This window comes from Pinus tabuliformis, chromosome 5_1 (assembly GCF_031772625.1).
Source record: "Pinus tabuliformis cultivar Carrire ecotype Pingquan chromosome 5_1, CPIR1, whole genome shotgun sequence".
Classification (NCBI taxonomy): domain Eukaryota; kingdom Viridiplantae; phylum Streptophyta; class Pinopsida; order Pinales; family Pinaceae; genus Pinus; species Pinus tabuliformis.
Genome location: NC_142305.1, coordinates 493,837,525 through 493,854,048, shown reverse-complemented (window position 1 = coordinate 493,854,048; position 16,524 = coordinate 493,837,525). Strand labels below are relative to the sequence as shown.

The window sequence follows — 16,524 nt, the reverse complement described above, 5'->3', positions numbered from 1 at the left end:
TGTAGATGATTATGAGTGAGATTAAACACTTTGAATTTTGGCTCTCCAAAAATATTGATCTCTATATGAATGATTATAACACTTTGAATTTTGGCTCTCTAGAAATATTATTGATGATTGATGATTATGAATTAGCCTCTAGGATCCAAATTTTTGAAAAATGTATCCAAATTATGACACATCCCTGTCTTTGTTGTTGGTCCCAATGTTGTGTCATATGAAAAGAGAGGAAGTTGCAAAGAAGAATCCTTCCAGGGCGCGCAAAGTGTTGGTCCCAATGTTGTGTCATATGAAAAGAGAGTAAGTTGCACGGAAGAATCCTTACAGGGCACGCAAAGAGAATGGCGTTCTCCCTCCTCGTCTTAACAGTGGTTCAGTGTATTTTCTCAAGTGGTTTTCAATTCGAATATTTGGCAATCTGTAGCAATGGACGAACAATTGTTACACTTCGGAGACCAGAGCACCGCTGACATGATAATACACTTAATTAGTACAGATGGAGGGGAGCATGGAAGAAATGCTCTGTATCTCCACTCTCAAATTCTGAAAAGTTCTGAATATTTTGCAACGTTGTTATGTGAGCGATGGTCGTCGGAGAGACCACCTATTGAAATGGAGCTAACAACTTCTCACAGCATCGAGATGTATATTAAATGTATTCAACTTATGTATTCTTCTCAATCAGGGAACCGTTTTCGTTTTTCTAGTGTGGACGAAGCCCTGTCTATTCTACCAATTGCTGCTGAACTCCTCCATAATAACTGCGTGGAGGAATGTATGAGATATTTGAATGCTGTTCGATGGAGTACTAGACAAGAAGTCAAACTTCGAGCCCTGCTGCTATCTTTGGAGATCAATACCTTGCCGGATTTAGCTACTAGACTCGGGATTAGCCAAATAAAATCAGATTATGGAGGATTACAGATGCTGGAACATTCTCTGAAAAGAATGTTGTCCGCCATTTCGAGTGGTTCATACGATCACAGCGAATATATTGAGGAATATATCGTAGGGTTCTTTGAGGCAAATGCATCCTTTGCAAAAATTTGTGGGTCTGCACTTCTGAAAGAATTTAGTACCAATATCGAACGCGCTAAGTCTGATAAGTATGCTATCCTTACTGCTTGTACTGCACTTTTATGGATTGTCAATGTGATTCAGCGATGTGATGGGCAATTGTTTGAAATATCGTTCAAATTATTTTGCGAAGATGCTGAACTTTCTATCGCAATAAATCGTTCTTACAGTGGATATTCTGGTAGTGTTAGTCCATATTCTGGTCTAAAGAAGCCAATTCTTGGTCTAAATACCCCACTTTTGGACCTAATTGATCGGATTCTAAATTGTCTGGGCAACGGCGAAATAATTACTTCTACATTATTTAGGGTTTCTTTTCTCACAAATTGGGTTCCTGTCATTGTTGCGCATCTCAATCACAAGAATCAATTAGAAAAAAGTATCATTGATGTTGCTGAAACCCTCTCTTCTGTTGAGCAAAGACGGATTTACAACATTTGGAAAGAAACTCTGAGCAAAACCCACACAGAAAACATTTGGAAAGAAACTCTGACCAAAACCCTCACAGAAACATTTAATTGCTGGGCCAAGAAAGTAGAGGATTCCATACTTCGCCAAAACTATTTTTTCATGTAAGTGGCTCTTAGGAGGATGTAGTCTAATAGTTGATTAAGTGTTGATTAGGTAGGGAAGTTTGGTCTATATAGTACAAGTTTAAACAGAATATATATGCCTAGCAACTGCTCCAGGCATAATTTCTTCACAAGCTCTCGTACAGAATGAACTAGTTAATAGATCTGAGCCTGTTCAGCGGATTCTAAGCAATACCTGCGGGAGGACCAGGGCAATGAGTGCAAGCCTCCCTATGTATCTATAAGTGGAACAATTTTCATATATCCACAGTTTTGTTTGGGTGTCAGCTTATACTTAGTTATTTTCCAAATTTGTTGTTACACTGATAATTATTTTTTCAGTATGAACAGATCATTTTTCGATGTTGCCAGTCTGCTTCTTGCCCTTCCCCCAATGTACCTGCAGAGGTTTTTTCTTGTACCTAATTACCTTCCACGGTTTCTTATCGTTTGTTATTATTTTCACTCGATAAGGCCATTGGTTTTTTTATGGAGGTTGAAAAGATTTATTGAATTAAAATGAAAAATAATAATCTTGTGTTTTTATCTGTTTTTTATATTTTTTTTTGTAAATATTGTTTTTTTTTTTATAGAAATGAAAGAAAACAAAAAACCTAATGTAATTTTTGAATTCAGATTTTTGTGATTTATATTATATTAAGAAGATCACATTATGTTATTAAAAAGAGTTTTTTAGTAGAAATCACATAAGAGAAAAATTTACCAACCATATATTCCTTTGAATTTAATAAAAAATTGAAATAAAAAACTCATGAAATGTTCAACGGAATATCAATGTGTAATGTTTATCGATAGTTTCTATATTATCTTGGGTTTCTAAGAGTAAGTTTAAAGTTCTTTAACTAATATATGTATACATTTTAATAGCACAATGTTAAAATTTAATTAACTATATTTTTAAATTGCATTAGTTTTTCAGATCTATAAAATTAAGTTTAAATGTTAGATTTATAATATCTTTCTGAAATATGATATATATATTATAATTTTTTATTTTAAATAAATGGTTTGGTATATATAAAAAAATGTAAGTTGATACATAATTTTTTTAAAAACATTATATTTTAAATTTTTATTTAATTTGTTTGGGTTTTAAATTTTTGTATTAGTAAAGTTTGATAAATAAATAGAATTATATTATTATTTTAAATAATTGATCATATAAATGAAATAAGAGAAAATAATAATTTTTTTTTTTTTTGGAGCTTTGATGGTGGCCAAAGGTTTTTCGAAGGGAAGGCTAGGGTTTGCAGGTTTTAGCTTAGCGAAGGAGGCTCTCTCGGTGATAACCTTCCTGTGACCGTCATTGGGGGTTTCTCCTTTCCTAGTGACGGTATTTTCATTTTTCCCGCATTTGAGCTCGAGATGCGGTCAACACAAGGTTTCTGACCGAGTATCATTAATTTATCCTTCCCTCCCGGTTTTTCCCTTAGTTTTTTACACAGACAGAGAGGAACAACCTTGTTTATTACTTGGGGTTTCTGTTAGAGGTTTATTTCATGACATTTAGGCTAGGCAGTTTGATGGATGTGGTGGATAGGGTTGGGTTTTGACTGTCGTCTCCGGGTGTTTGAAGTCTTCTGCTGGGGTTCATCTGTCGGGGGTTTCACCTGGTTATCTTGGAACGAGAATGGCTCATCCAACGATCTTTGATTTCATGCATGGATACGGAGTAGCTTGACTATTCATCCGACACCTTGGCCCCATCGGACATCTGGGTGGAAGAGAAACACACATCGAGTGTGTTGATGGAACCAAAAACATCCCCTCAACCGGATACGCAGGTCGCCAAACTACCCTCGCTTATGGAAGATATGGAGGCATCCCTTCAGGGTTTAGGGTTTTCTCAACTGGCTACAGTGAGCTCGGAAGGCCTTTTCTCTCTGGGTGAAGGAACCAAATCGCCTTTTTTTTCTATTTTGTCTCCTTCGGAATTGCAAAACTCTGAATCTATCTTGGGTTGCACGTGTGTCATTACGACGGGGGTCTAGGATTTGGCACAGGCGTCGCAGGGTTCTTTTCCTCATTCCCACAAAGTTCTTGGGGCAACTCTAGATGGTTTTTCACTCCCAGTTACAGCCGTAGCCTCCCATCCATCGGGGTTTTTCGACAGCATCTCTAGGCAGGACTTAGGGCCAGAAGATAACAGGGCCTTGGATTCAGATGAAAACCCTCAAGCTGAGGGAACTCAACAACCTTTAAATCCTCAAACTAGTACTGGTGGAGAAAAAAGATCAAAGCTTTCTAAAATTCGGGAGCGTGTTCGGCTTCTAGTTTTTGGGGTTGGCATTAGCATGGACCAAGCGACGCTAACAGAGAGCACAGTCTTGGTAGGCAAATTCCGTGGATGGAATTATACCCCAGTAATACTAAAGAAATGGACAACATAGGTTTGGGCAAACCTGATGATGCAACTCCCTGTTGTCATCAAAATGTCTAGGTGCTAGTTTGCTCTTACTTTTTCACAACCGAAGCAGGTGGACTGGGTCTTGACCCGATACTGGCACATTGAAATGAATCATGTTCTGCTCAAGCGTTGGTCACCATTATTTGATCCAAAGAAAGGAAATATGGGGGTAGGTCCAATTTGGGTGCATCTCCCTGGCCTCCCTCCTCAATTTTGGGCAGAGGACATCTTCTGATGCATTGGTGATGACATGGGAGTTTATTTGGACCACGACCGTTCTTATCAAGACACAGGATGCATGGAAATCGAAAGAATTTTGGTACATTTAGACACCAGGGAAGGACTAGTGGAGAGCTATTGCCTTCAAATGGATGAGATAACCAGGTGGAAAATATTAGACTATGAGGGCATCCCTTTTCGTTGTAGGCAATGCCACGAGGTAGGACATTTGTACAAAGATTTCTCTCTGCTCTCTAGGAAACAACCAGACCCTTCGTGGTCTCTGGTTTCGATAAGCACCCAAACAATGGAGGTGGAGATAACCTCTCCGGTGGTCTTCCTGGTATTTAAGAGCCGAGTGGGGACGTGACTGGGGTAGCGCCTTCTCGTTTGGACTCCGGGACATTTGCAGCTCCAACCACCAGATCTTGCTCCAGAGAATCGATGTCGTTTTCGGGTACTCTTCCTCCCTCACCTTTGTCTTCTCATGATTGTATGTTTACTAGTAATGCTTCTGCTTCTGTATTAATTTTGGGTCTGGGTTCTGGGGTAAACAATCTATGTTCTATAAATTGTCCTGTGGTAACTGCCTACCCCCCCTCCACTCAACACCTCCCCGACCATCTCTCAGGACATCCCTACCTTGGCTCCCGGAGACAACCTTAGCTCTAGTGGTTCTCACCACTACAACCTGTGATCCTTACCCATCTCTCAGGCCTATTCTTTCAGCTTGGACGAGGACCCTCTCCCATCCTTTCCCTTGAAGCCCTCGAGGGACAGACAATCCCGTTTTTCCAAAGCCATCAGGAGGATTGGCATTGAGGTGGCCTCAGGAATTCAGTACCCCATTGATCGGGTCCTTAGAGCAAAAGGAAACCCGCAAAGGTTACCCCGTGAAGTGCCTCTCTTTCAATTGCAGGGGTTTGGCCAGCCCGGACAAGAAACTGGCACTAAAAAGGTTGTGTCATTCAAAACGTTTGGATGTAATTTTCCTGCAAGAAACTCTGGGGGAAGGGAGCTCTCTAAATAATGTGCTCCTAAAAATTCTTCCAGATTGGGCATTTCATTTCTTGGATGTCAAAGGATGATCGGGAGGTTGTGCCCTGGGGTATAACAAAAGAACGATAAGATTGGATAACATATGGGGAGGGGAGGGCTATCTAGGTGCTTATATCATCTCAACAGATATCAATACTCCCCTCAGGCTCATTAATGCATATGGTCCTTGCCACAACATGGAAATTTTTTGGGAAAGATTATTGGAAGCTGACTTCATGCAAGCTGGGAATCTGATCATCGATGGGGACCTAAATTTCTCCTTAGGGCTGGTAGAATCCCAGGGTAATAGAGCTCAGACTGACCCCTTAACAGCCTTCTTCGAAGGTTTGTTGGATTCACATGACCTTCTGAATATTGAAATAACAAAACTTTTACCCACTTGGAGGAATCGTAGAATTGGGATGGATGCTTTGGCTAGAAGACTGGACCGTTTCCTAATAAGGGATCCTCTCTTAGCCAGTCTGGATTGCATTCATCAATGGGTGGGATTGGGGGGCGGGGGGGGGAGGCTTGTCCAACCATTCCCTGATCTTCTTGGAGATTCGGGATGCAAACCACAAACCCCCTTCACCATTTAATTTAAATTCAACTTGGCTCTCTGAAGCATATTTCCATAGCCTAGTGAGAGAAAATTGGACTCACTGTAGCCCGGATATCAGAGCCCCCTCGGTTGAAATTATTGCAAACAACCTGGCCCGCTTAAAATCGAAAACCATCAATTGGGTGAGAAACAAGCAACGTTTAGATGAGTTTGAGCTGAAAAGGATTGAAGGGGTCCTTAATCAATTGGAAAACACAAGGCTTTCCAGTTATTCATCAACTGAGTCTAAGGAACATTTAATCAAACTGGAAACGGAAAATATCAGACTGCTGAGACAGGAAGAGGGAACTTGGCGTTTAAAAAGCAGAACAATCTGGTTAAAAGCAGGGGATGAGAATTCCAAGTTCTTTAAGCAATTTTCCCGAGGGAGAAAATCCATCAATACAATCTGGGAATTACGAGATAACTCAAGAAGGGAGGCTAGTACTTTCAATCAACTGGAAGATATGGGTATGCATCATTTCTCTCATATTTTCAAGGCACCCAAGGGAGCCACCCTCCCTAAGATTCAAAGCCCAAGTCCGGATGGGTGGCCTATGGAATTCTATAGTACCTTTATAGAACTCATTGGGTTGGGTCTCCTTTTGGCCATTGAGGATTGCAAAATTACTGGCAGAATGTATGAGGGGTTCAATTCTACCTACTTGGAACTCATCCCCAAAGTTGACAAGCCCGTTACTTATGACGATTTTCGACCTATATCCCTCTAAACTGCATCTACAAAATTATTTCCAAAATCATCGCTCTTCGTGTTAAACCTATATTATCCAGGATGATTTCTAAGGAGCAGTTTTCTTTCATCAGCTATTGTCAGATCCATGAAGCCATAGGTACCACTCAGGATGGCATTCACTCAATCAAGAAAATGAACAAAAAATACATTATTCTCAAGATCGACCTCTCCAAAGCCTTTGATCGAGTTAGCTGGTCTTATCTACACCTCATCCTCACTCATATTGGTTTCCCTCATTCCTTCATCAACTGGATCATGTGCTATATCTCTTCTGCTTCCTACAGTATTCTCATCAATGGGGTTGCTTCTAGCTTTTTCCATGCTGAACGTGGTCTGAGACAAGGATGCCCTCTTTCCCCCTGCTTTTTTTTTTAATCATGGAAGGTCTAAGCAGATTGATAAAAAAGGCTCGAGTTGTTGGTGAATTAGGGGGAGTCATGATTTCTGACATGATAACTCTCTCCCACCTTTTGTTTGTTGACGATGTTCTTATATTTTTAAATGGTTCTTTCAGTGATTCCTCTTGTTTCAAAAACATTCTATCACTATTTTGTAAAGCAACAGGCATGGAGCCTAATTATGGAAAATCCACCATCATTTGTGTGGCTTGCCTACAAAATGAGGAGAGGTATGTGTTACAACATTTCACTTTTGCGAGATAAGAGCTGCACTCCTGAAACCACATGGGTATCACATCGTTGATTGGTCTTGGCTCATTGCAAAAATTGAAAGCCGCATTAATATCTGGCAACAATGTTGGCTTTCTAGAGCTGGCAGACTTACTTTGATAAATTCGGTGCTGGAGGCCATCCCATTTTACTAGATGGCTCTCGACTGGATTCCCAAAGGTATTCTCAACAGGATACAACAAATTTGTTGCAGATTCCTATGGCGGGGTCAAAATTTTGGTAGGACGTTTGCCCGAGTTCGCTGGGAAAGGATTGGGAAGCCTAAAAAATGGGGTGGTTGGGGCATAAAGGACCTCCACAAATTTTCAAAAGCTCTGGCAGCCAAGATGGGTTGGCAAATCATTAAATCAGAGAGCTTATGGAAAGAAGTGGTCTATTTTAAATATATCCATCCCCTTTCAATTATTGATTGGATTCGCAAACCCTGTCAATCGTTACCTGGTGGTTCCATCATTTGGAAGGCCACTACCCAATCCGTAAGTATAATCAAGGACGAATTGGCGTGGAGGATTGGGACTGGTGAACAGGTCAGAATAGGCACTAATGCCTAGTTTGGAAGCGACAATGCTCACATTCTCCCAAGGGCTTTGAGACTTTTTATTTCAAGCGTCGACATCACTCAGATTGCGCAAATAGTCGAGGTAGGGCATCCTACTTGGGCGCGTAGCATTGGCTAGTCTCCAGGACCTTGAACCTCCCAGATAGATGGAGTAGAGTCTGGCACCGGTTGATTGGTGCACTGGAGGAAGAAAACATCAGACTATCTGCGCGAGAGGACAAACTCATTTGGGCCCCGGATCCTCATGGCAGGAACTCCCCAAATGCTGGTTATGAGACAATGATGAATGCACAAGACTTGGGAATCACCTGCTGGTGGTCGCGCCACCTTTGGAAACTAAAAGCCCCCCATAAAACGAAGTTGTTCATGTGGTGCATTCTCTCGAACAAGGTTCCAATGGAGTTAAACCTTATGAAGCAGGCTTTCTAAGGTCCCTCCAGATGTTGCCTTTGCCTTTCAAGCCCTGAGGACACGGACCATTTATTTCTGCACTGTTCCATCACTGCTCAAGTTTGGTCATCCACTACTATCTCTCTCAACTTGAAGAAAAAATGAGAGGGCCAAAATGTTGAGGAAGCATGGCTGTGTTGGTGGTCTGAGGATCCCTCCCAAAAAGCAAGAAACCTCCCTCTAATTGTTTGTTGGGGCATTTGGCTAAATAGGAACAACCATATATTTCAAAATGCTCAACTCAACTGGTCCATCACCTGTAATAACATTGCGGCCATTTACAACCTGATCCTTGAAGATACCGACTGTGAGCAAACCTAGGTCATCACTCCCGAAAGCATTGACAAAAGCTCTCCTTGGGCTTATTTTGATGGCTCGGCATAGGCTAGGGGCTGTTGGGGGGGGGAGGGGGGGGGGTGCAGTTCTCCACATAAACGAGCACCTCTCTTTCATAATCAAAGTGGGGTTGGGAAGGGGCACAAATAATTACGCTGGGCTAAACAGTCTTAGACATCTTCTCCTTTTTGCTATGGAACAAAATTCTCACAGGATTCAGATCTTTGGGGATTCACAACTTATCATAAACTGGATCAACGGGGCTTATCACTATCACTTGCACACACTTATGGATACACTAGATGATATCATTACTCTAAAATCACAGTTTGATTTTATTGTATGCTTTCACATATACAAGGAAATGAATGAGATTGTTGATCGTCTTTCCAAAGAGGCCACGCAACTGAACAAGGGGCAATGGGTAATCCAAGAATTTAGATATGGGGACTTCTTCCAGTTTTTTCATTGTATATTCATTGAGCTGGATGGGAAATTTTCGAAATAATCCTCACAATTATTCCATGTTTTTTTTATTTTTGTCTTACTCAGTTTTTATGGACTCCATTTGGATCATGTAAATGCCGTTTATATATTCTTTTGCTATTTTATGATGATCACTGTAAATATTGTAATGAACAATGACTATTCTGCTTCACCAGAGAATGCATCTCATACATGTTGAAGATACAACATGTAATTTTCTTAAGTTACTTAATGAAAATTGCGGTTTTTTTCTTGGAAACAAAAAAAGAAGAGAAAATAATAATTTGTCATAAAATTTGGAATTATAAATTAAATGCTTAATTATTTTAAAATCACTATTTTAAGTTTCAAGTTATAATTAGATTTAAGTAAAAATAATATAATCTCATAACAAATTTCTTTTTAGTTGTGAATGTAGAAAACTTTAAAGCTTCCATTAAACTAGAGCTTTAATTAGATTTTTAATAATATTAATTAATAAAAAATTTGCCAAATCCTGTGAAGGCACCACACACACACACACATATATATATTATTTTCATGTTTTTATACTTTGAAAGAATTCTTATTAAATATGTACTTGGAAAGAAAGTTTATTTGTTGTAAAATTAATTTATTCTATTATTTTTTCATATTGCAAAAACATAGCTTCAAGTTTCTTCTTTGAATAAATGGAAATATATAAAAATAATACATATTTTTTGAAAAATAAAGTTCTTCATTTCTTTAAAATTTTAAATATTTTGTATAGTTATTTTAAATGTTTTGTATAGTTACTTTAAATGTTTTGTATAGTTATTTTTTTTAGATCTTTACATTTTTTATTTTGGCCAACATGAGTAAAATTTCAATTTTGATGGCGGACAGACATCCTTACACATCATAATGTGGGCTGTAGAATGAGCCTCTAGGCTCAACCAATGTTAATTTTATTGGACACCCCATGCAAGACGGACACCCTTACACATCAATTGGACTGTAGAATAAGCCTCTAGACTCGATCACTGATAATTTTATTGAACACCCCATGCAAAATATGACTTAATCTATATAACATCCCAACACACCAATAATGTGGCTGACTTAGTCTATGTAACATCCCAAAACATTTGATGAGATTGATGATGTGCATATATTGTGGCATCCCAAACCTCCAATGATGTGCACAAGTGATGAGATGGACACATTAATAAAATTGCTCTCTTAACATCCAAAGTGGAATCTCTTTTAATGAAGAGGCTTAGGTTCATGTCAGCTTAACCTTTTCTAAGACCAGAGGTTAGAGGTTGGCATTGGGGCCAAGTGGCCATCACTTAAGTCTTAATCTTACATTAACAATAGGTTTAACTAAAAGTACTTAAAATGACGGCTAAAGGATCTGTTAATCTCTTTATGGGAATGGCCTTAAGTTGGCTCACCTTCATGTTATTGGATGCAAAGGCCATGCCATAACATAACATAACAGCTTCCGTTAAATTCTCTATTTTCGTTATAATCATAGATGCTGCAAGCCAAGCTCTTAACGGCGGGAATGGAATCGAAGGTGGCATATTCTGCTAAACATTCTGTCATACTCAGCTAAGCCTCCGTTGGTTCGCGACAACAACACAACAGCTAGGTCGTTTCACGTGTTTTTACTAAGCCAGCGGCTTTGGGGAATTGCTTATAAATTAACATAGATTCAGCGAAAATCTCTTTGAAATACATATATATGTATAAAATAATTTAAAGAGCATTGAATTATTATTAGTATATTATATCTCCCATTTGTAACATATGGATTCTTTTGATTTTGATTTAATTGGCGTTATATAAAATATTTTATATAATATTTAAATTTTAATAATATTATATTAATTATTTAGTTTTTTATTTTCATATGTTTTTAATATTTTTTATTTAATTATTATTAATTATTAAGTGGATGGTAGAGATTTAATTTCTATAGAATATTAGTAATAGTCACAAATTAAAGGTTAAGATTTATCTTCAAATTAGTTTTTTTTAATTGATTTATGTTAATTACCGAAGTCATAAAAAGTTTTACAAAAAAAAATTATTATTTTATTAAAATATAATGAATTCTCTTCATCTTGGAACTAGGAAAAGTGCAACGGTTTTATATAGGTTGATTCTGATTCATGTTACATGCACTCAAATATTTATCTATATATCATAAATAAAAACTAAATATATTTATTTTTAGGATGTGGTTATGGAACTTCATGTTCAAAATCCATGATACATATGATATAGTGCTTCCCTATACAGGGAACAAACACCTTAAATTAAATTTGATTTAAACAAGCCATTTTAGGCATGGCTTTCTACACTATTCTTGATGCTAGCATATTAATAAATATGATAAGATTTACATTAAATTATATTTTTTTAAAGGGAGTAGGCTATAGTGCGACTTTTTAGAGATTCCGTCCATCTGAAAAGTGCACTTTCCCGACACCGATTCGACATCGTCAGTCAGTCAACTGAGCTCACCGGAACCCCTCTTTGTTACCCTCCGCCGTCGATTAGTCAGTTGAACTCGCCAGAACCCCTCTCTGTTACCGTCCATCATCTCGCCTGTCACCTACATGCATTAATTCAGAGCACTCCTTATCACGCTCAATTTCAATTTTGAAATAATCGTCATCCCCTCCATCCCCTACTTACAGCGCTGAGCAACTTGTCGAGCACCCTGTCCAACACCCTATCCAACACCAAGCACGAAGCATTTCAACATCCCCTGCTTCCACATACACACAAAACCACAAAAATCCCAATTCACCGAGCACCGAGCATTTATGACGATCATCCTCAACTATGCTTGAGCACCCTATCCACCACCGAGCATCGACACAACGAACTCCACATCTTCAAACCAGATATTTACACTCGCTTATGTAGGTCAAGCAATATACTAAAATCTTAACGAACTTTCCTTAAGACCACTCATTCAATATAATTGCACAGGAAGTAGATCACGTCTTACCAGCGACAAGAATTCATGAACCCACGATCTACTAATTCATTTTGCAGTTTACTTTAAATTGGACCACAAACCAGCCAAACAGTATTCAATTTTAGATTGACTTTGCTCTACTATCCACTTCTCCTTTTTCTTGATTTTCTTGTCAGAAATCCAAAAAGGAGTAGGTTGGGCCAGTTTGATCACTTGAAAACACCTGATAATAGATCATCGCCAAAGATGGGCTGATTTGATCCCTCTGATTCAGATGTTGTAACCATCCTCTTGGGAGTGGGTACATCAGTCAAAATTATTTCAGCCGAGAGAATAGAATACATGTTAACCATGGAGGAATTCCTTAACAAACCTCTAGATTCAGGGTCATTACTACTATCAGTATGCATTCCATACTGGAATGAATCTAGTCACCCAATTAAAGAACTTAAGAGCGATGATAGTGTTGGACCTTACGACAATTTTTTGTTCAATACATTTAGGGCATCCCCTCGTCCCCTTGGTAACGCAGTTTCCTATGTAAATGTTGCCTTCTTGGCTAAAATTTCACCCAATAAATCTAAAGGTAAATGGATGATAGAGAGTGCTCGACTTGCTTTTGGTGCTTTCTATGTGAGACATGCGATAAGGGCTAAGAATGTGGGGGAATTCTTGGTTGGTAAAGTTATAACTTCAATTGTTCTTTTGGAAGCAATTCAAATGCTTAAAGTGTCTATCATTCCTTTGGAAGGCAATCCAAAATGAACTTATAGGCAAAGTGTGGTTGTTGGTTTCCTTTTTCATTTCTTTTTCCCTCTAGTTAAAGATAGAGTAATTCCCTCTATTACTTTCCACCCAAATGGTATGGATGAAATAAGTAGGTCCATTAATTTGAATGACTCTCTAGAATAAAACAGGGGCCTGAGTAGTATCGATTCTAGTGGAAAGAAATTGTGTTGTAAACCAAAATGTCTTACACTTGGGAAACAGATGATGGAGTTCCACAAAGATTACTATCCAGTAGGCCAACCTTCTGCAAAAGTTGGTGTTGAGCTCCAGGCATCATGTAATTTCATGTCCTTTGCATTCCCGATTGTAGATGTTAAATATCTTCATTTTACATCATCATGTCTCAAGTCAAGGTATTCATGGTTTATATGAAGGAATTTGATACCAAAAACATTTTCTCATGTTCATATGCTTGTTAACACTTGAGAAGAATCTAAAGCAAACTCTGGATGAACATTTTACATAAACTAGTACATTTTTTGGGCAAAAATGTTTCATATATTACAAAGACATTGTGTACACTTACATGTTATCTTTATAGGCTAATCATAGATAATTCCCCGTTAATCCAATAATCCAACACTGATAATTTTGAATTGCAATCATTAATCCAAAAATCACAAATTTCTAATTAATCAAATCATGGTTTTAGTATCCCATGCTACCATCTCCCACTTGCCCTAATTGAGCTCTAAAGAAAAGGTCCCACAATGGTGATCACCTTATTCTCCTTGTGCTTTACTTTGCAAAATGACCTTGTCCCTGGCAATTTGAGGCACCTCTTATTGCTACAACACATGTCTCGGGCATTCTCTTATTGTCTCTCTCAAGTTGTGCCTACCGACTTTAGGCAAAAACTCTTTAAGGATAAATTCATATTGATTTGAAATCTCTTTTTGAAGGAGTCTCAATTCTTCTTTGATTTCCCTTTTCAACATCTTTGAATTCCTCTGTTCTGAAAGACAACATACCATTTCCTGGGTCCATATAATGGCAAAATGATTTCCAGTTTATGTTCCAAGTGTTGTAGCACATGACATAGTACAAACATCAATTTTCTCAGTCTATGTGAGTGGGTATCAAAGAATTCCTACCATTGTTTCATTTTTATCAAAATCTAGTCCATGAAAATTCATGCATGGCATCATATGAAAACTATGTTGCCTACTTTTTGCATGACAGAGAAATGATAATAGCATAATAATTTTCATAACAAAACTTAGCACACTCCATCCTTAAAATGATGGAAACAGTTGGTATCCCTAACAACAATTTCTCATTCTATAATTCTTGAAATGAACTTAATGGCGATGTGGTAGTCACCATAGACATGAAGATTCTTGACAATTCTAATTGGAATCCTATTGGGTGTGCTGATAATACCAAAAGTTATCGCTAGCTTTTCATTGTGATAGCTGAGAAAATCGTCTTTATATTCATTTTCCACATCATGCAAAACAAAGTTTGAGTCAAGCACATACCTTGCCTTCTTAATCTGCTCAGATAGTGTTTCCAGCATTGCATAAATCTCTTCTACTTGTGGATGAGATCTATCTCCTACAATAAATGCATGCACCCTATTCTTTGCTTTAGTCCAGCTGCAACCTGGAATTTTTCTTATTCCCTTGTCTTTCATCATTTTCCTCACTCTAGCAACATCATCCCATTTTCCAGATGAAGCATACATGTTTGACATCAACACATAATTTGCAGCATTGTGTGGTTCCAACTTAATACAGTATCACACCCAATCCCCAACAGACCAACACACATCATCACATCATCTCACTGTGAGGATATTGTTGGAAATGTCATAAAGGAGAGATGTTACGGGTTATCTATTTATAGCTTCAAGCTTCGCATTAATCACGGTTTTAATGAAGCCCCGTTAGTCTAGATGAAATTATGATGAAACTATGTTGTTTGTCAAGTATATTTAAATTTTGGCCTGGACCCTCATCCTACTACCATATCCACTTAGTAGAAAATGAGAGGTAATTAAGGAAACAACAATGATGCAAATTCTTTTATACTTTTGGCTTAGCTGATTTGTGAATAAGTGACATTTATTTTGCTAGCTTCATAAAACAATGACAACCTTGAGTCCTTTTCTCTTCATTACATAATCTATTTGTGTGTGGCATTCAAGGTGTTTTTCATGTTTGTCCAAGCTTTGGCATCAACTCATTGGTAGAATGACTGGCTTATAACTGTTGAGTATAGTTTTTCCCTTGGCTCATTCAGACACAAATCTAGAAGGTCCCACCCCAGTATCTCGTTTTCTTTTGCAAATAGAAGAGTAGCAACGGGCATAGTTTTTGATCCATTGCCACAACTTTTGCACCTTGCCCAGGAAAGAGGAAAGCCAAGGTGGGTTTGTAGTGCCATATTAGAGGGGCATTTTTTTTTCTTCTTAATTCTTTTAGTAGATACTATCAATGTTAGCTGGTACAAGTGGAACAACTATTCTAGGGATGGGTTTGGGGTAGCAAAATAATGCCCACGAAGTTAGAAACTGCAGTAATGATCCATTATGGCCATATAAATTATGTGTTTATTCTATTTTGGTTCATTGTTTATTTTGTAATGACTTTACCAATCCCTTTCTTTTATTTGAATGTTTGAATGTATAAGAGAGATAAATGCCTACTTGTCTAATATGAATTTACTATTATTGTATTTTCCAGGTCTTCTAAGTGTAGAGAATGGTGCAAAAGTGGAAGTTGTTCATTGAAGTGTCTTGTTGTCGAAATCCCGGTCAAGCCACTATGAAATATGTTCTTCATAATGCAGCAAGAAATCATGTGTTGCATAGAAATATAGAAGTGCACGAGAGAACAACAGATAGTGAAGGCTACTATAGTGCCCTTGTTGAGGGGTTAAAGGAGGCGAAAAATTATGATGTTAATGATATTACAGTTTTCAAAAACTTACAGCTCATATGTAATCAAATCAACGACATCTATGAAGTTCGAAAAAAAAATTTAAAACCACTTTACAAGGAAGCGATAATGTGGATTTCTCAGTTTCAATATTTTAGCATACATTACCATGCAAACATTCATAAGTTGTCCACTGATATACTTTCCAAAGGAATGTCAACTGTAGATGGAAGTGTAAGAGATGACATCAGATCACCATCTATTGCAAGAGAAGTCATTGATTAGCATCAACATAGTTCCCCAATATGTGAATGTGTTCTTATGATCATTTTCCTTGGGGCTATCATTGCATTTTTCTTCCACTAAAGAAGAACGCATTGATATGTTATTTTTCCCCAACCTACAATGATTGGGGCATTTTGTATGAGTGACAAGTTTATGGACAAATGTGTGACCTTCTATGTATATGAACAAATGACATAATATTTGCATGGTTTGTGATATAATAGTTGAATGTTTTTGAGGTTATTTACACTCATTGTGCTTGTAAATATCATTGTGGAAAATTTCATTGATTTCAAAATGAATTTTAAATGAATGAGTGGAGGTTAAAATCCAAGTCAGAAGTACTTACTGCAATTCATAGGTGCTTGTATTGCAATGCCCATATGTTTATTTGTGTTGG

The 16,524-nt window shown here is 37.8% G+C and overlaps 1 protein-coding gene across 1 annotated transcript; it reads left to right on the top strand.

Moving 5' to 3' along the window:
* Positions 1-269: 269 nt before the first annotated feature.
* LOC149165650 (BTB/POZ domain-containing protein At1g63850-like) lies at positions 270-16,324 on the top strand. The gene is made up of 2 exons (XM_089432341.1): positions 270-1,106; positions 15,645-16,324. Exons 1-2 carry the CDS (start codon positions 427-429, stop codon positions 15,727-15,729), a joined length of 765 nt encoding a protein of 254 aa, XP_089288467.1. The 5' UTR covers positions 270-426; the 3' UTR covers positions 15,730-16,324.
* The last annotated feature ends 200 nt before the right edge of the window (positions 16,325-16,524 follow it).